We start from the raw sequence: 27864 nt of genomic DNA, 5'->3' as shown, positions 1-27864 counted from the left end.
CAATACGTGCTTGAGGGCAGCCAACTTATAACATCGAATTTAAGATCTGTTTGTTGGTATGTTGGTTTAGCGACATCTAGATAGAAGAAAGGAAAATGGAGCTGTTCCGGTTAATGATGTAGCGAGAAAATAGGGTTAATTTGTAGTGAAATAGCGGACACGATGCAGAAGAGGTATGAGTTGCTGTAAAATTGTTCATTTGTGTGTGGCCGTTATTTTACCACTAATCAGGGTATAACATTTACTTCTATTTGCACCAGGTTAGAGTTCTAAATAAGTCGGTTCATAGTTGGGTATGTTGATTGTAATTAATAATAATAAATATATATAGGACAGCAATATTTGTGTATGTTGAAATGTAATATTTGTAGAAATATATTTTACAAGGTGAATTGGTGATACATGTTGGAAAGAATCTTTATAGGGCGAAAAAAACGTTCATTGCTATTATTAAGATTTCCTGGATACTGGGTGATATATGAAGTAAGATTTTTATATTGCTCCCGTTACGAATTTGGGGGACTTTAAAATGCAAAGGACACATGTGAGCACGTTCTAGCGAGGGTCCAGAGAATTGTAAATTTTGCTTAGTTGTTTCATGCTGTCCATGGCAACCTGACGTTGCTTCGTCAGCACTTTGCCCAAACTCTGAATTTTAATTAGGGAAGTACAGCGGTCTGTGTTTGCAGCTGATGACATACCTTTGTCTAGTGTCACATAAAAATACATGACTCAGCAGACAACTTCAGACTGTTTGAAGTTGTTATATTATAATTTTTGTTATAATTTTTTATTATACATTTATTTTTTGTAAGGAATTATGCTAATTAGATTAATCTACTCTTGCATTAATTTGTACAGGTTATTAGCTTAATCGAGCTTTGAGACTATAATGAATGGCAAAAGAAAAGTGTTATGTATGTCTGTAGCTGGTCCAAAAGCTGATTTGTGTGTTAAATAAGCATATATAACTTTTAATTATGAAATTTGGATCTTTTTTCTCAAGTTGTATTCTTTCAATTTTAGGTGTACTGTTACAAGTGTGATGTAAGTATGATCCAGATGGATAAAACTGGTGAGAAAGAAGAGACATGTCGTGACAGTGAGAAGAAAGTTATCACTGAAGGCAAGGCAGAGGTGCTGATTTATTCATCCAAAAACGTATTTTACAACCCTGTTCAAGAATTTAATAGGGATTTAAGGTATGTGTAGAAGAATTCTATTCTGATATCAGTTTTTATACAAGGAATCAATGATTGTTGATGATATTGGTTTTACTTGCATTCATCTATGTGTGTCAGTTTGTAAGTTGGAAGGGGGGTCACATCTGATGTATTTTTGGTTTGTAAAGTATTGCAGTTCTGACATTATGTGCACAAGACCATTACCAAACATTGCGGGAGAGAAACATGAAGAAAAATGAAAAATCACTAGAAGATGGTTCTTCAGATGTTCCAGTAGAGAAGTTGACAGCTGGGATAAAATACGAGGTACAGTAGAAACTTCAGCCCTCTGCTAGTAAGAGTGAGAGCAATGGAGCAGTACATAAGAATATCAGAATCCTGATTTAGAAAGGCAGAAGTTAGTTGGAATTGATAAGGTATTCAAGTATGCGCCATGAAGGTGTAGAGAGGGAGTGGAGGTAAAATTACTTACATTCTTCAAATAAAAAGTTTTTTGGATGTTATCCATCGTCTAATAAAATGATAAAATTGAACGACGTTTCGGAGATGGGACTCTATCAGCCATCTTCAGGTAACCTGCTCTGTTGGGCCCAATCGATAGAGCTAATCCCTATCTCTGGACAAAGCAAACTGGGATTAGCTCTATCGATTGGTCCCAACAGAGCAAGTTACCTGACGACAGAGATAGAGTCCCATCTCCGAAAGATTGTTCAATTTTATTATTTTGTTAATGATGGATGACATCCAAAAAAACTTTTTATTTAAATAACCACCATCCTCACAAACTTTTAGATTTGAGATACTTACATTCTTCACTTCTGCACTAATGGATGTGAGTGGTTAGCTTCTACTTTGCATTTTGTATCATATTGATCTAAAGGGGCAACTTCGGTTGTCCGAAGTACTTATACTGCTGCTGGGTTCATTGTGCGCCCCAGATCTTGTTAGTTCTTCAGAGATCCTTGACCACACTGCCAAGGCTGCAACTAACCTAATCAAGGCCCTCCTATTATCTGTCAGCCCCAGCCATGCACAACGAAAGACTTCTGATATGTGCTCGGCATTGACAGAGTATTTTCTTCTGTTTATATTTCCTGTACTTGGCTCTTTCTGAGAGGTTCTTGATAGTGCGTGTTTTGTGGAACATTTATTTGATTTCAGGAAGGTCTGACAATTTTGGAGGCGTTATCAGCATCTGGTCTCCGCAGCATCAGATATGCGAAGGAAGTGCCAGGAGTGAGGGAAATTGTAGCCAATGATATTTCAGCACAAGCGGCTTCCAGCATTCGAGATAATGTTGTACACAATGGGGTGGACCACCTTGTCACAACTAGCCATGATGATGCTGTGTGAGTTTCATTGTATTATACTATTTTCCCTGTACATATTGCAGCTTTCTTGAGAAACCAAATGTAAAAGTATCTCATTAGTGGCCTTAGATCTTAAAGGTTTAGAACTGTTGTTCTAGACGTTGACACTAGATGGAGAAAAGTGGTGAAGTGATACAGTGATCACACTGCGAACATGTTGATGTACTGTGTTTACAGGTTGGTGATGTACAAGCACAGGCGGTTCAGCGACAGGTTCAGTGCTGTGGATCTTGATCCTTATGGATGCCCATCCCCATTTCTAGATGCTGCTGTGCAGTGTGTGAGTGATGGTGGTGTTCTGCTGGTGACATGTACTGACATGGCTGTACTCGCAGGAAACTGTCCTGAGACTTGCTACTCCAAGTATGGAGCTGTGTCTCTACATATCAAGTCTTGTCATGAGATGGTATGTGGCTGCAAATACACGTAGAGAAATTACTTTATCCGTTTTGACACCAGAACCATCAATATAATAGCTGTAAATGTTGCATGCAAGCCACAATTGTAACACAAACACCATCTTCATAGACATACTGGGTATTTACTGGAACATCAGGCTTAGATGAGAGGAAGCTTGTTCAATGATCGTGTTGCACAAAATATTCTTGTGGTTCTGAGATCTGTTTCTGCAAGTATGTTCCCAACAAATGTGTGTTATGTTGTTGCACATTCACTTTTATTAGATACTTTACGAGGAGCTCTGCAGTCAGTTCTTTTGGGAGATAACTTTATTTTCAAGAAAAATTTAAGCCTTGTATTTAGGCAAATTCAGTAATAAGCCTACGCAGTAATATAAAGTTCAAAATTCCTGTGAGTTTTGAATCCACATAACTTCTTACCTCGAGTGGACCCCCCCTCTTCTCTACAAGTGCTGGTGGCAAGCCATTTGCATGTGTACTTTGTTTGATGTATTAATTTTGTCTGGAAGTTTCTTACGAAGTTATGCCTCATTTTTTGAATTGTTATATGTAGATTCCCTTGCTAATTGTGGTTAATTATTCAGGCACTGAGGATAGTCCTGCAGTGTGTTGAGTCTCATGCCAACCGGTATGGTCGCTACATTGTACCGCTCCTGTCTCTCAGTGCAGACTTCTATGTGCGTGTGTTTGTCAGGATGTTTAGCGGCCCCGCTGTATGCAAGAAAACTACTAGGTAACTGCTCACCCATACAATTCCCACTTTATGTGCAAGTGCTTGTAAGATGGCAGTATTTGAGTAAATACAAACCAGTTAGCAGCAGTTTTTATGCAGTAGTTTGTTATTTTGGTATCAGTGACATTATATTGGGCCTATCATCATGACACTTCACATGAGTTCTTTGTTGGTCTGGGAGTTTACTTGTAGAAGTATGAAAGCGTGATGTAGAGTTATCTGGATCAATAGGATCTAATGGTGGGATTTTAGGAACACTGTAATGAACCATTAATTTTCATAAAGGGCGAGGAATTTAATATCCAGCCAAGAGACTGTTGGCTTTGCAGGAAGGGCTCTGCTGGAATTGTTAATTTAGCCTGTCAGTAAATGTGGATGTCACTTTATTTTCACTGTCTTAAGTTAGTAATGTAGATTGTGCACATGCATATTAACAGAATTTCACAGTTTTCTTATTTCTTGTGTTGCAGCAAGTTGGCACTTGTGTTTCAATGTACGGGTTGTGAGACCCTGTCACTACAACCTCTTGGAGTGTCCCATCAGTATGGGGACAAATTGAAGTTTACGTTGCCACATGGCCCTCCAGTTGGAGCCGTGTGTGAACAGTGTGGCCATAAACACCATGTAAGTAAGACTGAAGTCTCTATATCTTGGTTCCTACCTACAGTGGACTTGACAGTGTGATTTGAAGGATGGAAGAGCATTGATTGAGGATGTTTGTGCTTTGAATATCTGGTTTATAGATTGACAGAGCAACAGCAGAGTCAAAAAAAGTGTGGAAGGAGGAGCTTCTTAATTTTTGCAGACCACAAAATGTTAATGTGATCAGATGAGGATGAGATGAACAGGGCATGCAACATGCATGGGATAGATGAGATATTATTACAAAGTTCTAATTTGTGTGTGTGTGTGGGGGGGGGGGGGGGGGGGGGGGGAAAGAGACCACTTGGAAGAGACAGGCATGAATGAATTTTAACTGGATACTTCCTAAATTTGAGGTGGACTCATTACTGCTGTACTGACTTACTTGATTTTAATCTTTTAATTTCAGATCATCATTGTTGTGAACAGTGATTTAGACTGGCGCAGAGGGACTTGATATAAACATTTTGTTTTATAAATGGCCATACCCACATATATAAAATGTTATTTATGTTGTGTGCAGATTGGAGGACCCATTTGGAGTGGACCCCTGCATGATGAGATGTTTGTGATACGACTTGAGCAACTAGCTGGTGGTGGCGAGTTTGGCACATCACGCAGGATGCAAGGGGTACTTGCTGTAGTTCGAGAAGAGCTCACAGAAGTCCCACTGTATTATACAGTGGATAGACTTTGCTCCATCATACATTCAGAAACCATGCCCATGATGCAGTTTCGGTAAGTTGTCACATGACATTGTGTGTGAAACTTGTATGTTCACCACATATTGGAGGAAAATACTTGCAACTGTCCCCGGAAGTTCCGACGGATTCTGGGTATATGTGGGGTTATTATATTAAATTAAAGAAGAAGGCTGTTGTCTGGGTTGTAGCATGATGAGATCACCCTGATGATGGAGGCAGCAAGGACTTCAGAACCATTGGTAAACTACCAGAATACATGGTGGTGCAACCTTGAACACTCTCATTTTCGTACTTGCCACTGTGAGAACCTGTCGCCCTCAGTGGAATGGTGGTTAGTGTGCTTGCCACTGGACCCAAGGTTCACAGGTTCAAACCCAGCTGAGGTCGATGGATTTTTAAGGGTGATAAAAATCTGTAGCACAACTTCCTTATGAGGGGAAGTAAAGCCGGCGGTCCCGTGTCATAGATTTACGGCATGTAACAGAACCTTACGAGCATGAACGAGATGTTTCGTAACCAAAATTCAGCGGCCATTTCTCACAAGTCTCCTGATTCTCTGCTAGATGGCTCTAGCAGGCAAATCAGGATTGAGTAGAAATTGTGCAGAGGCAGTGGGCTGGTCACTCACTGCTAGCAAATGCACCCTTCAAAAGGCTAGGAAACCTCTGAAAAGGAGGCAGTGAAGACCCACAACTGGGTTGTAGAGCCAAGGAACAACTGTGGGAACCTAAAATCCTACTTACTATTAAATTAGGTACTAAAGAAATAAGTGTGAGAATGTAGATTTGATTCATCTCGCTTAGGATAGGTTCCGCTCAGAGTCTTATGAACAGAATAACAAACAGACAGCTGTAATATAACATGAGTAGTTATTGACCGGATGAATAACTGTCAGCTTCTCACTAAGATCCATGCTCTATGGAGTTAGTAAATTGGTAATTGAAATTGGCACAATGTTCCATGCTTTTCAGGTCTGCACTGATGAATGCTGGTTACCGTGTGTCTTTCTCACATGCTAACCGCATGTCTGTCAAAACAGATGCTCCAGCCAGTGTCGTGTGGGATATAATGAGGCACTGGGTTAAGATGCACCCTGTTCGACAGGATAGGCTTGTGGGTGTAGCAGCAGCTATTCTGTCTCGAGAACCTGTTACTGAGATCAACATGGAATTGCGATCTGATGCAAACCCAGAGTCCCGTGAGAGGGGCCTGTCTCGTTTCCAGGAGAACCCCCAGCGATTCTGGGGCCCTGGCATGAAGGCTAGACACAAGTAAGTTGAAGCTTTACAATAGAGAATGTCAAATCCAGACATTACATTCAGTGCACTCATCATCAGGAGCTGGATGTAGTTGAAAAACAAAGTTTTGGATCAGGAGATAAATTTAATTAATCCTAAGAATTTAATCATAATAATGAAATGAATCAAAGTTGAATTGCCTTCATTTATTAACCATTTGAACCCTGAAACCTATTTACAAAATCCTATTCAAAATACCGAGGCCAATTTTCACATATTTACAACTTAAAATGTAAAAATTCACCAAGATAAGAATTTTACACACATACATATGAAAAAAATCACACTTATACACTAAATACCGTAGATTAGGAAAACAAATATCTCATATATCCTAATGTTATAGTTAGCTTACAAACAATTTTGAAATATTGAAAAATATTTACAGAAAAAAATTTATTTTCAGGAGGTAAAATCATAAATTGTGTTTTGTCTTCCTTCTTCATCACTTGTCCTGCAAGAAAGAACATTTCTTTCTGCATAATTAGATATGAGTTTCTGTACTGTTATCTGTTCCTGAACTACAATACTTTTTGTAAAACAATGCACACGGAAATTCAATGCTGGACATAGTGTCAGCAGGTGTGCCTTTTTTTCTGCAGCACAGTCATCATCACTTTCAGTAAATTCAGAGACACTTTCTGGAATAATGTCACTATCACTATCTATAGTATCCAAATAATCAAAAATATCGGCTCCATCCATTCTTGAACTTGCACCTTATATACAATAAACCAAGGAAAATAACAAAACCCTATCATAAGCTCTATATAAACATCAACTAAAAACACAATTACAAGGCTAAACACTTGTCTTAACAAAAATACAGCGAAATTCACAAGCAGTCATTGTAATCACGCCACAAGGTCCACTTCCGAGCTCAACGAATTTCATTTGTTCAAACAAAATATTTTTTGTTGGCCTAGAAGATCAATCTGTAGAGAAAAGCATGAACTAAGGTATAAACTATCTGATGCAGCCCTGTGTTGCCATCTGGGAGCCTTGTATGTAATTGAAACATCAGATTTAGTAGGTAACGACGGATTGGCCAAATTCGTGGCTTAACAGCTAGTGCTTCGGTTGACAGATCAGCCGGCTGGTTTGCAAAGGGTTAATACTTCTTAGTGTATTATATACATAGCATAGCAGTAAATATACTCTAGCCTACAGTAAACCTTTAAAACATATAAAAGAATAAAATTTATGACATTTTCAGTTATACACAAGCAAAAAGGAAGTGAGAGTCACCCCACCGAATTTTGTGTATTCGTAATGGTTAAAAAAAACCAGACGCAGCTCTTGTGTTACAGAATCCTTTGATCTTTTCCACTAGGCTTGTGGTAGTGTTTGTAATGGTTGAGTAGTATCTGAATAACCAACTTACTAGTCCTGTCCATGGTGATTGTTAGGGCTGAAGATGGAGGCATTGTGTTCATTTAAAATACTGGTACACGTCCACTTGGCATCACAATCCAGATGACCATCATGAACATCTTTACCACTGTGAGAACCACAAATCTCATAAACTTACCCACCCTTTTTAACTGTGTGTATATGTCCGTCCTTTTAGACCAAGAAGGTGGTAATATGATGACATTTGTGATATCATTGATGAAGATGATGTAATACTGAGTTTAATGGTCTCAATCGCCATCACTTTTACAGCATCCAAGGAGAAGGAAAAATGGAGAAGAGCAGGAAGAATCAAGGAAAGAGGAACAGGTCAGAGTCAACTGATGGTTGCACAAAACAGATGAAGAGAGACGAGCAAACAGTAAGCAGCTGAGGCTCCCACATTTTTCACTTTGGTTATTACACAGAATAATTTTACAAATTTCAAAATATGTGGGAATGTAATGTTTTATTTCATTCTATGGGAGAACATTGATTGAGGATGTTTGAGAACAAGGTTCTTGGGAACATGTTTGATTTTGAGAAAGAGAAATAACATGAAGGTGGAGAAAATTGCTAATTGACGAGTTTCATATTTTTACCCTAAATCAAATTTTAGTAGGGTAATCAAATCAAGGCTGTGATGTTGATGACATGTAGTGTGTGCAGGGAAGTGAGAAATGTATGCAACATTTTTATCAGAATGCAAATGAAAAGACCATTGGGGAGATCTAGACATAAATGGAAGGATAGATTCTTGATATATATGTGAGGAATAAATTCAAGTGTCTCAGGATATGGTCCAGTGGCATGCTTCTGGGTGTACAGTAATGTCATTTCGGGTACTGCCATAAAAGTTTGGAGTGTCTTCACCAGCTGAGTGATGACTGTGCTTACAATGGGAGCTCCTACACCATGAGCTATTCTGTATAAAACCGATCTTGTACCAAGTAAGGTATCAAGATACTGATACAAAACCCAAAATTGTTGCTTTGTGTATCTGATTTTCAGCATTTCAGAAGGTAATGTAAATAATTATGTTACATTTTTACATATGCTAGAAGTTGTAAACTACATGTGTTGTAGTAGCTATGATGATGAAGAAATTTTGTCCAGTGACATGTTTCTTTGTTGCAAAACGATTGTAGGGTTCTGTCTCTGAGAAATGAGCTGTGAGTATACTTAATGAGAATAAAACTTAATTTGTATTTTCCTTATTCGTACTTTGTGCCGCTGAAATATCATTAAATTTTCATGGCAGACTGTTAAATGTAACTTAGGCAACATTTTGGAAATAAGGCCTTAGCATAGTAGGAATTTTTATGAAGACATCTGATGTCAGAAATATAACCCATTTCTAAAACATTGTGGTTTTAGTACGTAAACAAAAGATGTTGAAAAAATTTCAGCTTCATTAGAGGTATTGAAACTTTGCCTCTGTGTGTGTGTGCGCGTGGCCCCCTCCCCCCCGTAATGTTTACATTTGGATTTATTAACCACGAAATAACAGTTTAGCTGTTTCTTACACACAATTGACTAAACAGTGCAGTGCGTGATCATTGGTGCCTGTGATGGTGCCATGTAAACTCTGCAATAAGTAATAAGAGTGCAGCCATGGTTCCAGAGGCCAGAATGCCCACAGCTGACAAGACATGTCCAATCCCAGCACTGGAATAACCAGAACCATTGTTGCAAGATGTGAGAGTTACCATGCTTCGCTTCAGGCCCAACTGTAGAAGGCCTGCCTCACGGAGCCGTAGCAGCCTACAAACAAATATTACATGTTGTCAATTGAGTTCATGTTTCTGAATTTTTCACCAAAGTACAAGTTATATACAACTTGATTTACACATGGTTTTGTGTCATTCTTGAAGCTGGACTGGCTGGCTGGACATATGAGATAAAAATAGATTTAATATTTCTATAAAGGACTTATGGGCTATTTATTGACATTAAAGGAATGAAGATAATCAACTCTGCCTCATACCGAGTGGGTACAGGGGATTTTCCCATGGGTAAAGAATGGGTGGGGCATGATGCTGACCACTTGCCCATCTAGTGCCACCAAGAAAGAGTGAGTCGTACCTCCTCTTTTTCAAGTGGCTTCATGGCATATAATAGGACAGTGCTAGTTTCTTTAAGATGAATATGTAAGAATTCTTGTGTTAAATACATGTAAGTGTATGTCTTGCAATTCATGTAAGAGAAATTTAATTGTACCAATAATTTAAGATGTCAGCATAAGATGAACCCTGGGGAACAGCCCAGGCTTTTGTATGCTTTGTGCCAGTTACCGGTGAGAGTGTCAGCTGACATGCTTCATCTGCAGTCAGTCTTGTGGACATGAAGTGTTTTAGAGGGTGCTCACTTGCCATGCAAACCTTGTTGTCACCATGAAGTTGTAAGAACAGCTGATCTAATATGTGTACTTTGTTGCGTTCTCTTCGTAACTGCGTTAAGTAAAGTTCTTGTGCTGCAGCATCTGGTGAATTCTATGCATCAAGAAGTAACACAAAATGGTGACTGATTAGTTGCAAGGAACAAAACATACATTGAAGATTCCTGTCTTCTGGGTTGTTGCGCTGTGTAGTCTGGTTGAGGTCAGAGGTCATACTGCCTCCGTCATCAGGGCGATGAATCATTTTTTGCTCTGATGACGGAGGCAGTATGACCTCTGAAACGCTGGCTAACATCAACCAGACTACACAGCGCAACAACCCAGAAGACAGGAATCTTTATACTCACCACTGTGAAAACCTCAAATCTTACAAAACAGACATTGTTTTCCACAAGGTTGAAAATCTTTATATTAGTGAATGGAAGTTTATTCAGTTGTCAAGAGATTCAACTAATCAAACAGCCAATCCAAGTCTGCACTTACCTACCCACTGTTCCATAACCTAGACCATGCTAGTCTAACCTAGCTCTGTACAGCCCACCATACCCTAAGCCTACCTATTCTACCCCACTCTACCCTCGATTACTTAAAACTAAAGTAAAACAACTGTAACACATGACATAGTCTTTGAATGACTTCATATTTTATCCACTTCAGGTATGACAGTTCTGCCTGTGTGTTCTGATAACAAACGCCTCACTTGTAAAAGAGAGGCGTAGCCCCCGAAAACGACAATATTGAAGTGGAAGAGACTTTAAGGTCCTTGTTCCTTCTGTTACTCCTTAATCGATGTGGCCATCAACTACTTGTTTAATTTAAACAAAGTGATTAAGTTTTACAGTGTTCTCACCATGAAGAATTCTGGCAGAAGGCCATCCCAGGATGCTGAGAAATCAGTGCCCATTTGAGCAACATCTGAGAGCTGCAGATGCGTGTCTTGTCCTTGCACAGCCAGCAGGGATGTGACCCCTGCTGCAAACCATGTGTACAAGAGGTATGATGCCGTATAGCCAGTTATGAAGACTGTCTTGCAGGCGATGCCTTGTGGTTCCTTGCTGAAGCCTGCAAAACAAGTAGCACACATACAAATTGCATTGCGCTGCTGAAAAATGAAACATCTGACTTCAAAGATGTTTCATGTAGATGCACTGAGACTTTATTTCTGTATACTTGCACCACACGAACCTAGATGTCGCTGCCAAATTGGAATTTCATTAATTGAATTTCATAAATATATTCATAACTATTATTTCTTACACAGTGAGCTAGATGAGGAATGAAAAACTTTGTAAAACTGAGAATTTTGTTAAGTCAGTACTTATTTGATTCTGTGTGGCCAATTTGTTATTAGATTTTCTACTGAAAATTTGTGTTCTTATTCTATATACCTATTTTATTCTATCTTACATTTATTTTAGAGCAAAATATCACAATTTAGTAAATGTAGGGTGAAATAATTGTTGGCTTATCTGGTTTGAAGTAGATTCAGCAACATTTATTATTCATGACAGTGGACATACCAAATAATTCAGAACCAAGTATAAGATTGCTCATAAAATAGATGTAACTTAACTTGCACAGTGGTAAAACTTTGTCCATGCCTGATAGTCATACCATTATAACGTCATAATTCAGTCATCAGGCCATCGGTCAGCTCACCTTGTTGACAAGTGGCTGCTACTGCCCATAGTGTGATCTCCACCCATGTCCAAGGTTCAGGCTGTTCTGACAGAAACTTGGCAGTCTGCAGCGATGCGACACGGAAGCTAGCAGCCAGCAACACTAGTGCCATCAATAGACATACCAACCACAGTGAGCCAGTGAATGTTAGGATGAATACATCTTGTGTGAGGGGCAACCCAGCTGCTCTATATGCTAGCATACGCCTGGAAACAGTGGAAACTTACTTGTTGCATGTATGACTATGGTGAGCAAATAAAAAGCCAGAACTTGGTCCCTTTGGATATGAAAGTAACAGATAGACATGAACTTCCTTTTATATTCGTATTGCGCACGACAAACATAGCCTAAGTTTTGCTAGTGGTATTCATGGTCCTACTGCCATTATTTGGTTTCCGGAGTCTGATTTATGTGTTCACCTGCTGTCCAAGGTAGGGTGCAGGAACCGTGCTGCTGCCGTCCTGTCCGCAGTCACTGTGGGGTGACACAGCATGAGGTCAACCACATTTTCTGCTACCATCCCCAACAGTCCGAACCACACGCCTTCATCATCCTGTGAGCCCCAGGAATCACTTCCCACAAACTCAACCCTGAAACATATGGAGAATAGGTAAGTAAGCACTACAGTCAGTCAAACCTTATTTTTGTCTTTTCATGGCATCATATATATTATAATAGATTATGGCAAGTGGATGATAGTTCAGTATCCCCCCCCCCCAAAAAAAAAAAAAAAAATTCTTTACAAATATTTGTCTTTTAATTGTATTAAATATTTTGGTGATTATCCTTAGAACCAGGTGAAATTCATGAACATTCCCTTTGAATTACATGCTGAGTTATTAATGTAAATGCTGGTGGTATACATAGTTATCACTTCCCTATAAAGAATTAAGTGGTTTACACCATCTCAGGTTACTGTAATATTAAGTAATTTAATTTTGTTAAACCATCTGGTACAAAACATTTTAAGTGGATTGTTGGTCTGTGACTGATGTAGTGGTTATACTGCCATGACTCAGTCTTCCAGACTTACAAGTGACATCACCTCCTTAAGACATGTTATGCTTAGGTTATAGAAGTTGTCAGCAGTAGAACTTGTATTAGATGAAAGTCCTGTTTTAATGGGAACTTTCTCATTCTGTGAATATAATGTGTAAACCAGTGAACAAAAGGAAAGGAAGACAAAATTCGACATGTGTACTCTGATTCTGATTGTTGATTGCAAAAAAGAACGTGACAGACAGACACGGACAGGCCCACTCCAGGTCTCTTTAACATAGTGACCTGTTACAAAAGAGGAACAGTTGTGCATACTTGAAGTGCAGCAGGTCTATCAGTGTGCTCAAGATGTGTGCACTGTAGCCACGCACTGCAACTATGTGTCCCAGCTTGTTCAGCTCTGCTCTGCAGTCAAACCCATGGTCTGGTTTTCCCTGAAGAGAGTGCAACACATCTTGGATTAATTCTGAAATAGCAAGCAGTTGGTCTTCATATACATGTCCAATCCTTGTTAAGTGTTGCTACTACATAAACTGAACATATCTGTTCAGTTCTTGCTGTTTTATTTAGTGTGTTTATGCTTTCTTTAGCAACGGGGTCAGTAGCTCAGATACATAGTGTCAGGTGATGTGATAGTTCTTGGATAATGAATGGGATGGGATGTTGAAGGAAGACTAACCCAGTGTTTGCCTGGAGGAGCTGAGAATAACCACGGATAGCTCAGTCATAGCCAGTCTCCTGATTGAGATTTGAACCTGGGACCTTCTGAATACAAAGCAGGTGTTCTAATGGTTCAGTTATATTTGGTCAGTATTTGCTGTTGTTTCTCCTAATGATTAAATTATACTGAACTATAATTTTACTTGTTATATATGGGTGTGAAACTTGGTCTTTCACACTGAGGAAAAAACAAGAGAATAGAGTGTTTGACAGTTTTTGTTCGTAGTGATCCACAGTAGACTGTTGCATCTTAAACACTGAACAATATGAACTTCATTAATCCCATGTTGCAGAATATTTCTTGGGAAGGTAATGGTCACTCAACTTTACAAAAAATTCCTGTCTGGCATGTATATATATTACACCAATCAGTGTATTAAAATTATATCTGTAGACTCCAACCATCTTCTGCTAAAGTGTATCCAATGCTTACCACAATTACGCCAACCCTCAGGATGACACTGGTCATGTCGTGTGACCGGGCGAGCAGCTTATCCATGTAGGAAGGCAGTTGTGTAAATATCCCCCATCCACTTCTCTTTGGGGCATAGTGCCACTGGGCATTGAAATTGGTGCATAAAGGGGCATCTGCACCCAACTTATAAGCATCCCACACGACACCTGTCACTTCATTGAGAGTGGACCAAAAACTGACAATGTTCACATGACTTCCCACACCAGCCTATAAATGAAGACAGTGCTGACAACTATATGTTATTTAAGCATGTTGACTCATCAAAGGTGATGGGATCAAAAATTTTTTGTGTTGGATAACAATAAATTTTACTACAGAAGTTTCTTTGCAAATTGCAAGAAATTAAAATGTTTTCACATCTTCAGTGACAGGAACTAGATTCTTGCGAAATGCACAAAACAGACTGCCTGATTCCATATTACTGCCAAATGCATTCTCTGCCAGACCTCATTTTTTTTTGCTACCAGAGTTGTCACCATCAGAACTTAATTTCCTTATTTTTCTCATTGCGTGAAAGGCACACTCGTACAGACAATAGTGATAGTTGATGGCTGTTGTATTAGGATTAAACAGATTCATTAGACAGGCAGGTTTTGAGAAAGTGTTTTTCAAAAAATATGCTAATGAAATTAAAATTTGTAATTATGATGTTACTCACATATAAAATGAAATAAGGTAATTCACATCTTGGAGTTATTTGAGATGTGTAATGGCACACATAAATTTCTGGGGGTTAGTGCCCTACCTGTAGATGTTGGAATCTTGTGTGTGTTGTGTAGCCAGTTTTGTGAGGTTCATATCCACTTTCCATTACCAGTAGCCACCACGAGAACATTTTAGTGAAGAGTCCACTCTGATTGGCCTAGAAATGTAAATGATGAATAATGGTTATGAAATATCCTCACCTGAATTTTATTTTTTGACTGCCAGTGTATTAAAGAAAAGAATTAACAAGAACAGACAGGTACACATATTTTATAAATATATGTTATATGCAGACATGCATTGCTATATGGACTAATATGTTTATTGCAGATGAAAATTTCTTTCTTTAATCATATTCATCTTGTTCTGAAATTTTATAACTTTTTATGATATACAGTAAAATATGAGTTGTTTAACAGAAATAAGGAGCGTATTAACCATTTAAGGCCAAGTGGTAACTATATATACCACGTGATGTATCAGTAATTATGCATTTTTTGCAAAAGTGTACTTATTAGTTTCATAAGATTCTCGGAGTAAGCAGCGATTATTTCCCTTACTGGAATTAACTGTTTGATCTTTGTATTGGTTATAGGTTGTGTTTTCTTTTGGGCATGGACTGTTTAAATTTTAAGATAAGCTTTGGCTTCAAAAAGGTTAATTTGGTTTTATGTTAAGTAAACAACTAATTAAACTCAATGCAGTAGAGATCTTGAGAAGCTGATTGTCACTCAGTTGGAGATAAAGTTCCTCAATTTTTATGGATTATGAGGTTCATTAATGTCTTCAGTAGAGCTTGCTTAAATAAATACCACATAAACATTGACAAAATAACAGTTATATTTTAGGTGTGATCTGTAACAGTGACTATATATGGTCTAAGGTGTGGGTGTTGCATGCAGATGCTCAGGATACTTTGAGCTCATGAAAAAGAAAGAGACCTGAACTATAAAATCTGTTTTGAGAAAACAAGATGGGAGAACAACAATAGGCATGGAGAATGCCTCTTGAGGTGGCTTGAAGAGGATGTCATCTCCAGAGAGAAACTGTACATAAACGAACGGCAGTCTCTTGGTGCCCTGGTACAGAAACTCCTGGTCATCTGAAAAAATCACATTATACACTGTGACCAATTTGAAATTAGATGTAAATGTGACAATATTAAATTCAGCAGCAGAATTTTTCTTTAATTAGGTGGTGACATTTATGTGCCATGCAAACTGACAAATAACATGAGATTGTGTGGACACATTTTAAGAGTGAATGAAGAGACAATTTCAAAGAAGATATTGAACATGAGAGTAAAAGAAAAATGCACAACAGGAAGATCAAGATGGAAATGATAAGTTAGGAAAGACGTCACACGGAAGGAAGTAAGTCCATGCGAAGAAATGGAGGAGGAAATGTGGGAAGACAGAGATTGATGGAAAAGCTTTATTATTGAATGATGTGCATTAAGTGGAAACATATTAGTAAGAAAAAGCAGATGTAACGGTTATAAGATAATGATTTACTCATTTGGGAAAATGGACTGCGAACCGCTTCGTCACATTTGATTAATTACCTGAACAGTATACTAGCACAATGTGACGCCACTGCTGCAAACATACCAGATCTTCAACAAAAGTAGAAATAACATTATGCAGTCGTAAAGCTGATGTGACAGTAACTAGCATAAAGCATGGCAGCCCCAAACTGTACTTCATAGCTGCATAGACCACAGGCAAGTGACAGTCAGCACCAGGATTCCTTGGTCAGTAAAGTGACAGGTGGCAGGCTGAATGTCATTGGTTCAGTTCATTGCCATTTTCCTCTATATCACCATGTTTAGTGGACCACTGAGCCTCCTGAAGTGCGGCAGTCACACACAGCATGTAACTGACAACTCAGCTTCTTGTAATGCTGAGGTTAATTCATGGAAAACCTGTGAATTTTGAACAAATATTGGACCATGTGAGTTGCATATTTAATTCAGACAGGTTTTGTATGCAGCCACAAGTCAATAGTGGTTTTACAGAGAAATCACTATGTGAATGTACCAGAAGATAAAAATAATGTATTCTGCTACACTACTTTCTCCAATTTTTACTTGTCAAATAACTTAATTAATAACTTCAACTTGCATCAATTTTTCATCACAAATTAATGTGATGCATGTATGATATTAATTTTGAAAATGACAGTTTTTATGTTAAGGCAGAAAAAGGGCCACCACTTGAACCTGATTAAGAGATATCTTTCCATCTATTTGGAAACTATGACAGCAAAGCATATTATATAAGACTTGTGAGGCATGTCAAACCCATTTTTTTAAATTGCATGAATTTTCATGTCTGGAATAATTAACACTGAGAGCCAGCATTGTCAATTTACTTATCTTTTCTGTACTGGTTTAAAATAGTGACAGTGAGTGGCTGCAGCCATGACATATCTCCATTTAATAACAGAGAGAGACAGACATTTGACAAGCTGTTCATACATCCTGACATTCAAATAAGTTACTCCAATAAAAGTGACTGACACAGGCAAACAATTTTCTTAGCAGCAGGTCATTTGATGCATAGTGACATACTGTAGTAATTCTGTAATGTGCCCAAGATTAAATGGCAATGGTATTGATATGTCTCCTGAGAGGACGACTTTAACCTGCAAAGTTGTGTATGATACCTCATTCATCCTTTGGGGTGATAGCAAGTAAAATTGTAAAAACGTGTATCAACAAAAACAGGCCAGCATTTGTGAAATTGACATACAGATGGATGGTCGTGTCAGCTAAGTTTATTATATCGTGTTCGAATTATGGCAGAATAACCATGAGTCGTAACCCCTATCCGAATTTTTAAACGGTTTTGGTTCTTTCAAGTTTCATGAAAATCAGTCTCTTACTATATTTTGATTTGTAAAACATGTAGTCCTTTTAATTCCACCTTTTATTTATATTGTCCTCTAACTGAAATCTAAAATAGCATAAGTGGGAAGTAGAAACATTTTATAGAAAGCATCTAAATATTCCCCACCGCATAAATTTCCATTTCTTGTTTAATTGTTTTAAGCTGTGTAACATAGTACTTTGTAAATATTCAGTGGGCACTTTTCCATTGAGCCACGAATTAAATAAAACTACATATAAGTTTGTATCAAAATTCTGAGAAATCAGGACGACATTTCATGATTTTGCGGGAAGTTTTGCTCAGCTGCCAAGAGGGTAGAATCGGTAATCAATGGAACGGACCCACGTATGTGGCAGTAATTCCTTGGTTGGTTTGCGCAAGGTCTTTCGATGCATCAAGGCGTTGAAGGGTGGTTCGTGGATGTATGGTGTGGCGAGGAAAGGCAGCGTTTTGGGTTTTCTTTTTTGCTGACACGTAAGTCTTCTCAGAACTTGCTATTAAATAATAAAATGTAACCCCACAAAAACGTAATTAGAGGAAGTTGATAATTGCTTAGAACTGCCCGCAGTATGCAAATGACGGGTATAATGTTGAAATAAATCTGGTGTCCGGCGTGGTGCGTATCTTGATTTCTTCTGAAAATAAATTGAATATATAACGGTAATTATTTAAATCTCACTGAAACAATGGTAGTACGTGAACATGTCCTGAAAACACATGACCTTGGCGTAACTTTCATCCTACTTTAAGTGGGTTGATTTCAACCAAGCATCTACGTTTGTCTCCCCTAGTGAATATAGACAAATATCTAGAGTTTCGAATGTATGGTGTCACTTTTATGAAAATTAGGAGCCGTTTGTTAAATCACACTTAACACGTACACACCCTATCGTAATGTTAATGATTACGAACAGGATTAGTTTTACGCCTGAAGCTTTGTTTTAGTTATTCGCAATAACAGCATCGAAACAGGAATTACAGCTACTTACATTGAATGTATTAGAACAACAGTGAAAAAGATCGTTATAGTGAAACAAATAGCTGTATTAAAATAACATATATTTGACATTTTGAAATATAAAACCAGTGTATTCAGCATGTTGACAGTATGCAAAGGGACAGATTTCCCAAAGTATTAAAAATATACATGTTTGGATTACAAATCGGGATGGTCTTCAAGTAGACTGAGGCTGAAATGGGCCAACAAAAGTCTGAACCCCATTTCTTTACATCTACAGGGAGCCTGAAAAGTATCTTCATTCTTAGATAGCACTTACTTTCTTTCTTGGGTGTGATATGAAGTCTGTTACTCTCTGGAAGGAACATACTATTAGGTACTTTGAAAATAAAGTTGTGAATTGAACATGTGACTTGATAGCATCCCCGCAATTCTGACCCGTCTTTTGAAGCCATGGGACATGTTATACTGTTGAGTAACTTGTTCAGCATATTTTCACATAATATGTACCAAGAAAAGTCTGACAAAATTTGTTATATTTCTGCTTATGAACACATTAAACTCATCTAACCAATCTTTCAGTTGCATTGGCAGTTATAGTTAATCAAAATAACAACATAATACAAGTGTTGAGTAATAGAATTGAGTCTCACATGGCAGTGTCAATCTGTTCTAGAAGTAGAATAAATAGCAATATAAGAATATTTTCTTGTAGTTTTGCTGCAAATATGTAACTATATTAAAACATGGTAGCAAACGAGGCTCGAGTGCCTGGTCTCTGTATTATAAAGATATTCCAAACCATGTTTCCAACTGTCTCCAGGACCCCAGTGCTGATTGGTGATGGACATGGGTACTTTGGATCCCAAAGAGCTGACTCACCTTGAAAGATAGAAGAAATTGAAGCTGCAGATGGGTCAGAAAGAAATCATCTTGATGATGGAGGGAGCAAGAACCTCTGAAACATTGGTACATTTCTACCAGATTGCGTGACGTCACACCCCAGAAAACTGCCATATTCATACTCACTGCCACGAGGCCCTCGAATCGTACCAAACTAATGTAAGTTTTAATATTACTTTTCTTTATTCTTGGGGCTTCATGCCTGACTATAAGTAGCTGCAGAGCTCTCTTACGAGGTGTGTTCAAAAAAGACCGAACTTTGTAAATAGCGTGCCAACAGGGACAGAGTGTGTGCTGCGCCTGCTGAGCGCACCTAGCGGCAGATTTTGGCGACAAACTACCATTTGCTGCGTTCCGCTATGAACATTAGTCGTCAAGCTACATCCGCTGAACTGAGCACGTGCACAAGCTGTTCATCAGATTAGTGACAAAGTGACAATGCATGTATGTGTGAAATTTTGCTGCAAACTTGGTAAAAATTTTACAGAGACATTTCAATTGCTTAGCCAAGCATACGGGGAGGACTGTATGAGCCAAACGCAGTGCTATGAGTGGTTTAAACGTTTTAATGAGGGCAAAACGTCGGTCGGTGAAGATCCCAGGCCTGGACGACCATGTCATCAGAGTTCGTGCTGTGATTCGTGGAAATCGTCGTTTAACTATCCGAGAAGTTGCTGATGAAGTGGGTATCAGCATAGGATCTTGCCATCAAATTTTGACTGAAAAACTTCAGATGCGTCGCGTCAGTGCAAAATTCGTGCCGCGTTTGTTGACTGATGCTCAGAGAGAGAAATCGGTCAGGAACTGCATGCCAATGCAAATGGTAATGAAAACTTTCTTAAGAACATCATAACAGGAGATGAGACATGGGTTTGTGGCTATGATGTTGAAACCAAGATGCAATCGTTCCAGTGGGCGGGGAAAGGGTCTCCTTGACCAAAAAAAGCACCGATGAGTCTGTCAAATGTCAAGGTGATGTTGGTTATGTTTTTTGATTGGAAAGGCATTGTCCATCATGAATTTGTACCACGTGGTCAGATGGTAAACAAACAGTTCTACCAGGAAGTTTTAGCACGTTTGAGGGATGCTGTGCACAGGAAGAGGCATGAATTGTGGGGAAACCAGACTTGGATGTTGCACCACGACAATGCGCAGGCTCACGGGTCGCTCCTCATCCGTAGTTATCTGGCAAAACATCAGACAACCGTTGTGCCCCATCCAACCTATTCTCGGGACTTAGCCCCTGCAAACGTTTTCCTGTTTCCCAAACTTAAAAGTACTTTGAAAGGACGTCGTTTCCAAACCATAGAGGTGGTTCAGGAAAATGTGATAAGAGAACTGCGCGCCATCACAGAAAGTTTGTTCCAGGAAGCATTCCAACAATGGAAGAAACAGGAACGGTGTATCACCAGTAGAGGGGACTATTTTGAAGGGGGCAGAGCTTAAAATGTTGTGAAATTAGCAATAAAGTCTTTATAGCAAAAGTAAAAGTTCGGTTTCTTTGAACACACCTCATATTATTCTTCTGCTTATTTAGCTTACTGATGGTGTAGGAATTTGAAAAACCCCTGTAATCAATCCCATCATGTAATGGATTTGTTGTGCAATTTTCCATCCACACTTAGAACAAAATCCAACTGTTATCGAAATTATTACATTGGAGAAAACCACCATGATACGTCATGAAAATGTTATATGAAGGAAGAAATTTGCTTGAATATACAGTACTTGGGTTGGGATCATAAAAGGAATACAAAGGATTTATAACTCAATATGCCATCTTCAAGTGCTCTTGTACATTGAATGTTATTAGCATATGCTAAAAGTATATGGTTTACATCATGGTTGAGTTGAATGGATCCATATTTTTAACTGAGAATTGAGATGAATTCATGTCTTGCTGCTGTGGTAGAATGCAGGAATGATGCAAGATTGAGGATTCGGGGTATTGATGCCATGTAGATGGTTTCTACAAAGCTTTAATTACTAATGTGAAAAAAAAAACAGGATGCTACCTTTCAAGATAGTAAGAAAAATATTGGATACTCCACAACCAAGGAATAAGGTTGCCTGGTGTGTGTGTGAAATTGCTACTTGCCTTAATAGTGTCAAGGTCTAGTGTTTTGATATTACTCTCTCCTGTGGTCACTCTAATGTGTATGTGGTAGCTGGCTTAATGTATGGCATCTTGTAACACCTAAGCTTTGTTCCATATCAAAATACTTTTTGATTTGTATTGTTCTTAAGATCCAGAGTAAAATCTCTAATGTTTCAATGCAGCGAGCAGCTTTGCCATGTTCCACAAAGTGGCTATTACGAACTAGTGGCAGAAAGGATCATAGGTGTTTCAGAACTGGAAATGACTTGTATCTAAAGTCATTCAAGAAAGTGTATATGGGTTGATCACTCGTGGGCAATTGAGAGCCAGCTGAAAACACTAGTTAAGCTTAAGTGGGAACATTACATTGAAATGTTGCTGTAGTAATGCAGCTCATCTTGCTCTCTCATGGAGAATTTATTTATATTTGCACTTCATATTTCTCCTGTGCTGTGGCTTTGGGTAGACACAGCTAAACAGACTTTCCATCCATATTTACATCTCTAAATCCATCTTCTGGGTTTGAAGGCTTTTAAGATTATTTTGGGGATCCTGTCTGAGCTGTTCAGTCTGTTGGTACTTCAAAGCACTGGGACAACTCCTTCCATTACATTTTATGCTTGAAAAGGGTATGTTGTTGTAATATTTGTACTCTGTTGCAGAAATGCTGCCATCATATCCTCGGAAGTGAACGTCACAGTTACCTGCTTTAGGTGTGTCTAAATGGTGCAGACGATGTTTCGCGTGACCCTGCTAGGTTTAGAGGTGAGGAGGTTGAATGTAGAAAATTTGTTTTGGTGTAGCAAACCACAGAGATGTACAAATACTGCGCAAAACATTGTAACGTATTTCTAAACATAAATTTTCATAAGTTATTCAGCTAGGATGTGATGAATGAATCCTTCAGTTTCCATCCTATTAGTTGCATTTATTGTCCCTTAAACAATATATAAACAGAATTGATGTTCTCTGAGAGGATGAGTGTAAAAATAATTCGCTTGTTCTTACAACTAAGTGCCAACCTAATCAGTGGCGGCTCGTGAGTCTGACCATTGGTAGTGCTGCGCAAGGGGGAATACTCAGAATAGTTTTCCAACACATAACAATATAAATAAATGAAAATTAAATTTACAGTAGGAGAAATCCCTTACGTGCTTGACGATGTTTTAACTATATGTAAGTACTGAAGAGGGTGGCCATGATTTTTTACATAACTTTTTTCACTCAAAGACAATTTAGAAAAAGTAATTTGCTGCAACTATGATACACTGATTTATTGAACACTCATTAATAGGGTTCGGATGTTCATGACCTAAAAAACCCGAGAAATATGCCCCCCCCCCCCCCCAAAGGCAAAATATGACCTAATTAGTTACGAAAAAATATTTGCCAAAATTTAAGAAAAAGCGTTTTGTATTTCATTCATGTTATTTACAGTGAAACCTCGACGCAACTTTTTGGCGGGGGTGGGAAATAAAAACGGTGAATACGGGAAAACGGTAGTTGCGGGAAAGTATTAAAAATTTAAAAAAACTGAATGTTTCTCTTTCAAAGTTACTTCTTTTTACCAAAAGTCTTTAATGGACAACTGGTTTGTCGAAACTTTACGTTTTAGGCCAAACAGAGCTCTTTCCACATTCAAAATGTTTTCCTCGTCAGGTTCATTAATATTAAGAGCATAAAACTACTACTTCACTTTCGCCAATGCTTCGGGCTCGCATTCCTCGTCTTCCTCTTCCTCACCACTCCCACCCCCTTCCCGGACAATAACAGGAAGAATGGAAATACTATTACTGCTGAAGTCAAGGAAACATAGCTGTAGAAGACCCAGAACCACTGGAAACGAGATGAACCAGAAGAATGAAAAGTGCCTCCAGCCTTTCCTTTGTACTTGTAATAAATGCATTTGTGAAGAAAATCACAATGCACATGCCATCTGGCATCCCTGGAAGGAAATATGAGTGCACCCTAATTAAACTCCTAAAATATCTGACAATGTGCACCACCATTCACTCCAACTATCACCCCTGCACCACTGACCCCTCATTCCAAAGAATGTGCTGGTTGGGGACATAACAGGTTACCGCTACTGCGTATTCCAAAAACATTGTGCGTCTTTCGGTATTAATTTATCTCAAAACCTAGCATTTTAAATTCTAAAAACATCGCGAAAATGTCATAATTTCTCAGAAACGATCATTGCGGGAAAATTGTGGGCCAGGACTATGATTTTTGAACGATCGATGCGATAAAACGATAGTTCGAGGAACGATAGAAGCGGGAAAATGTAACATTATTTTGTATGGGATGTATCCGGGAACGATGGATAGAGGTTTCACTGTATTTACATATGCATGTACAACTATTACATTACTTGATTTCCTAGCAATTTTAATCAAAAACCTCAGTCCCTTTAAGTTGTAAATGCCTCCTTTTGGATCAGCATCAGATGTTGAGAATACGTGCTCCTATAAAACTATGATAATTAAGAAACAGCCTTTCATCCATTTCAAATTCATTAATAACAAATAAATAAACAGTTCAAAACATTAAGTACCTTTCTTCATTCTCCTTTCTTGGCAGCATTACAATATATAACAATGTGCATTGTCAAGGTCTCAAATGAAAATCTTCTGAGATTGTCACACAATATGGCCCTGTAACTTGAGAAGCTCCTTTTGACATCACAAACGTTTCATTGCGTCATCGAAAAGTACAGCAATAGAAGAGTGGTTTACTCTATCACGAAGGAATATGTCACCAGGACAGTCAGCAAAGAGCGTGCCAATAACAACATTTGCTGCATATCTGCTGCAGACATCCATTGTTTCATCAATCAAAAATCCAAATCTTATTGTCGCCCTCAGTACATGTAATTCTTTATAGAACATCTTCATAACAAGCAGGTACATAGTTTTTTGTAATGTCGATTCGCCTGGAATTAACTGAGTCGTGTATTTTTTCAAGAAAGCTTTGAATGGCTCTTTATTCACTTTGTTCAGTGGCATGTTGGCAGACACCACACAGGTACTTTCAAAATTCCAATGTTTTGTTAGATGGTGAAGGTGTTGCATTGTTATCGAACAGAAGTCGTTGCTTGCTTTGATGACTGGTTTGTCGGCTCAAATTATTTTTATGTTTTGCCGTATCACAATGTTGTTGCACACTAAATCGCTTACCAGCTGTAACTTTAACTTCACAAAATTTACAGGACAGAATTGTTCCATCAGAACTAAAAATTTTCCTCGCCAAAATTTTAACGAAACTTCAAAACTTTGCACTTTTCAAAACACTTCACTTTTAGCATCTTAACTAACTGAAGGATTCACTGTAAATGCCTGAGAAATGTAGTTTAAAGTAAGAATTTTATCCTCAAAATATAACCAAAATATGCATTAAACTACAAATATGACCAAAAACATTAAAATGGCCTAAATATGCATTTATATGCAAAATGGAGAGCCTTGGCGTGGGCAGGAGTCAGAATTGGGTGAGGGCATGTCACAGCTTGACCAGCAGCAGGGGAAGGGAGGGATAGAAATAAAGAGAGGATGAAGTAAGCGGCACCAGCATATCTGGCTAGAGCAAGCATATACGTCTGCCATGGGTGAACACGGCATCAAACTCCAGCACACCACTGTTCTTTACACCAGACACATGGACTGGATTATCAGGGATGCCAAGCTACATCTGAACTTGAATGGGGATGTGCTTTGCCTGAAGCCCTTGATACATTCTGTCAACGGACATAGGAAGCATCCCATACAACATTGCCAGTCTTGCTCAGGGCACATCACATCCACTCACCTCCCATATATCTGGTGATCCTATGGCAGGAACCTGTTGTGCCCTTATGAGGGCCTCTCTTTCTCCTGCATGTCCCCAGCTCCTATTGGTTCCCAAACCCCATTGGTTAGGCCAAGGCTCTTCCTTCACTGCGTCTCCAATAACTAAGTGTTCCCACACGTGTGGCTTACCCTTACCCTGATTGATGTCTTCCATGTTTTTCCTCAGTTGTAAGGTGAATGCCAGGGTATAATTCAATAGGGGCACAGCCCGCCACCCCCGATCACGGAGGCCGTCAGCAGAAGCGGTTCAAACCACAGAGAAACAACCAAATTTTTTTGACAAGGTGCCTGATGGTATCCATCAGCAGCAACACATCTTAGTTTCAATGGTCGAGGCTCCTGCCATGACAAAAATCTGTTAGTGTAAGCAAATTCCCGTTTTAGTTATAAGGCTCTGTTTACCATTTCCAGCAATGCGTTTTGTACGCAGGAATGGTGTTACCTAGCAAGGGACGATGTCTTGCTCTTGCGCAGAACTCCACCCTTAGTTCGCTTTTTGGTTGGGGCTTACCCACCTCCCTGATGGAGAGAGGGACCTCTGAAATGTCACTGAACTTCTACCAGACTATGCAGCACTCACCACAGTGAAAACCACAAATTGTACTTGGTGCACACTTGGGTACCTTGCCAGCACTACCTGATCATCATAATCATCAAGTATTAGGCCAAGTGGCCTGTTATGGTTGCATTCCATCTCTTTAACAATCTTCCCAGGCTTCTCTTTCCTTTCGGTCTGTAGTTCAAAAGTTGTTTGATATATAAATGCTTATGTATTACCCTCTAACGTAAGTCATCCATGTGTTCATTCCTACTACAATAGTAATATTTCCAGCACAGCAACACACTTCCATCAGAAGTAAAACCACAGCCTACTATAGACTATACTGTATCGAAGATGAAAATGATATATTTGTTTTTCTAGGACTGCCATAACTGAAGAAGAGAGACTGTGTCATCTGTGCAGGGAGAAGTTCTACATTATGCACTACACGGATGGTCTCGTGTTCCAACCACCACCTACGTCACCTGGGCTGCATTAGCAAGTTTCACAGGACCCAACATTAGCATCATCTTCAAATGGAAACCTCCGTAACACTTATTACATGCTGTATAATTATGTTAATGTTGGTACCATTGTCTGTAATCCATCGTCTTCGTTTCTCTCGAGTACAGTGTTTTGGAATCTGTACGTCTGTTATCAGGCAAGAAAACTGGAGGAAACTTCCCACTCAGATGGGCCCCTTGGAACGAGTGTTTCCACACGTGTTGCTTACCCACCACCCTGACGATGGAGAGGACCTCTGAAATATTGGCAAAGAGCCTTGGCATAACCAGTGCCGACTGGAGTCAGAAATGTGAGGGCCTGGGAACTAACAGGAGCAGGGCATGCCACACCTTGGCCAGCAGGAAGGAAAGGGACATGAGAGGGAGAGGTCTGAGAAAGCAGCACCAGTGCCACATCCGGCTGGACCAGTCAGATAAATCCGCTGTGGCCGTAACATCCCATACAGCATTGCCAGTAAGCCATTACCCTGCCCTTTTCAGGGCACACCACATCCACTCACCTCCCATATGTCAGTTGATAATATGGCAGGAACCTGAGGAGCCCTTATGAGAGCCCCCCATGTCCCCAGCTCCTATTCGTTCCCAATCCCCACTGCCAGTCTCCTATAACTAAGTTTTTCCATTACCCTGACGATGGAGAGGACCTCTGAAGCATTGGCAAACTTCAACCAGACTACAGGAGCTACAACAAAGAAGACAGCCATCTTCAGACTCACCAGTGAAAACCACACATTGTACTTGGTGCACACTTGGCTACCCTGCCCGCGCTACTCGATATATATAAAAATGTTTATCTATTACCCTCTACCCTAAGTCATCCACGTGTTCATTCCTACTACAATAGTAATATTTCCATCAGAAGTACAACCACAGCCCGCTACAGACTGTACTGCATCGAAGATGAAAATGCTATTTATATATTTCTTTTTCTAGGACTGCCATAACTGATACTGGAGAAGAAACTCGGTGTCATCTGTGCAGGGAGAAGTTCTGCGTTACGCACTACACGGAAGGTCTCAAGTTCTGACCACCATCTCCATCACTCAGGCTGCATTAGCGAGTTTCTCTGAAGCCAACATTAGCATCATCGTCAAGTGGAAACCTCCAGAACACTTATTACATGCTGTATAATTATGTTAATGTTGGTACCATTGTCTGTAATCCATTGTATTAGTTGCTCGCGAGTACAGTGTTTTTGAATGTTCTCCCCTTTTACCTGGCGATGGAAATAGTTTCCAAAACGTCTTGTTCGAGAGAAACAATAATAATAATGATGTCTGTTGTAATACCAGTCATATACATTGAGAGTGCAGTGATGGAAACATGATGCCTTGTAGTTGTATGCTTATGAAATAATAAAGAATATATAGAATGATACAGAA

The 27864-nt window shown here is 39.1% G+C and overlaps 2 protein-coding genes across 6 annotated transcripts; one reads left to right on the top strand and one right to left on the bottom strand.

Annotated features, from left to right (window-relative positions):
* Window positions 1-28: 28 nt before the first annotated feature.
* On the top strand, window positions 29-27864 carry Trm1 (tRNA methyltransferase 1). Of its 4 annotated transcripts, XM_087354761.1 has the most exons (15): window positions 30-173; window positions 1027-1202; window positions 1352-1490; window positions 2346-2533; window positions 2732-2960; window positions 3558-3706; window positions 4177-4330; window positions 4872-5086; window positions 6024-6323; window positions 8016-12067; window positions 12256-18084; window positions 19392-19630; window positions 22232-22334; window positions 26340-26936; window positions 27416-27864. In XM_087354761.1, the coding sequence occupies exons 2-10, from the start codon at window positions 1054-1056 to the stop codon at window positions 8134-8136; spliced, it is 1644 nt and encodes a 547-aa protein (XP_087210887.1). In that variant the 5' UTR covers window positions 30-173; window positions 1027-1053; the 3' UTR covers window positions 8137-12067; window positions 12256-18084; window positions 19392-19630; window positions 22232-22334; window positions 26340-26936; window positions 27416-27864. The 4 variants fall into 4 exon arrangements, with proteins under 4 accessions (XP_087210885.1, XP_087210887.1, XP_087210884.1 ...); XM_087354759.1 differs by having other exon boundaries at window positions 29-260; window positions 26340-27864; XM_087354758.1 differs by having other exon boundaries at window positions 26340-27864.
* On the bottom strand, window positions 6476-27116 carry LOC110835738 (glutamate receptor U1). 2 transcript variants are annotated; one of them, XM_087354757.1, is made up of 10 exons: window positions 26983-27116; window positions 15661-15821; window positions 14760-14876; window positions 13973-14221; window positions 13135-13253; window positions 12240-12410; window positions 11800-12026; window positions 10991-11202; window positions 9963-10234; window positions 6476-9506 (listed from the first exon to the last, which is right to left on the bottom strand). In XM_087354757.1, the coding sequence occupies exons 1-10, from the start codon at window positions 26987-26989 to the stop codon at window positions 9299-9301; spliced, it is 1743 nt and encodes a 580-aa protein (XP_087210883.1). In that variant the 5' UTR covers window positions 26990-27116; the 3' UTR covers window positions 6476-9298. The 2 variants fall into 2 exon arrangements, with proteins under 2 accessions (XP_087210883.1, XP_021931954.1); XM_022076262.2 differs by lacking the exon at window positions 26983-27116 and adding an exon at window positions 16284-16425.

This window comes from Zootermopsis nevadensis, unplaced genomic scaffold (assembly GCF_977971745.1).
Source record: "Zootermopsis nevadensis isolate Lab colony 2312 unplaced genomic scaffold, Znev_1.0 Znev_ptg000024l, whole genome shotgun sequence".
Taxonomy (NCBI): Eukaryota; Metazoa; Arthropoda; class Insecta; order Blattodea; family Termopsidae; genus Zootermopsis; species Zootermopsis nevadensis.
Note: the sequence above shows the minus strand (reverse complement) of the source record. Positions and strands in the feature narration are given on the sequence as shown.

Coding starts and splice junctions, on each gene's coding strand:
- Trm1 (XM_087354759.1), top strand. CDS start 1,054: ATGATCCAGATGGATAAAACTGGTGAGAAAGAAGAGACATGTCGTGAC. Junction 1,203..1,351: donor GAATTTAATAGGGATTTAAG/GTATGTGTAGAA, acceptor TGGTTTGTAAAG/TATTGCAGTTCTGACATTAT. Junction 6,324..8,015: donor GGCATGAAGGCTAGACACAA/GTAAGTTGAAGC, acceptor TCACTTTTACAG/CATCCAAGGAGAAGGAAAAA.
- LOC110835738 (XM_022076262.2), bottom strand. CDS start 16,425: ATGAAGTACAGTTTGGGGCTGCCATGCTTTATGCTAGTTACTGTCACA. Junction 13,254..13,972: donor TGAGGGTTGGCGTAATTGTG/GTAAGCATTGGA, acceptor CACTCTCTTCAG/GGAAAACCAGACCATGGGTT. Junction 11,203..11,799: donor AGCAGCCACTTGTCAACAAG/GTGAGCTGACCG, acceptor CTTGTTTTGCAG/GCTTCAGCAAGGAACCACAA.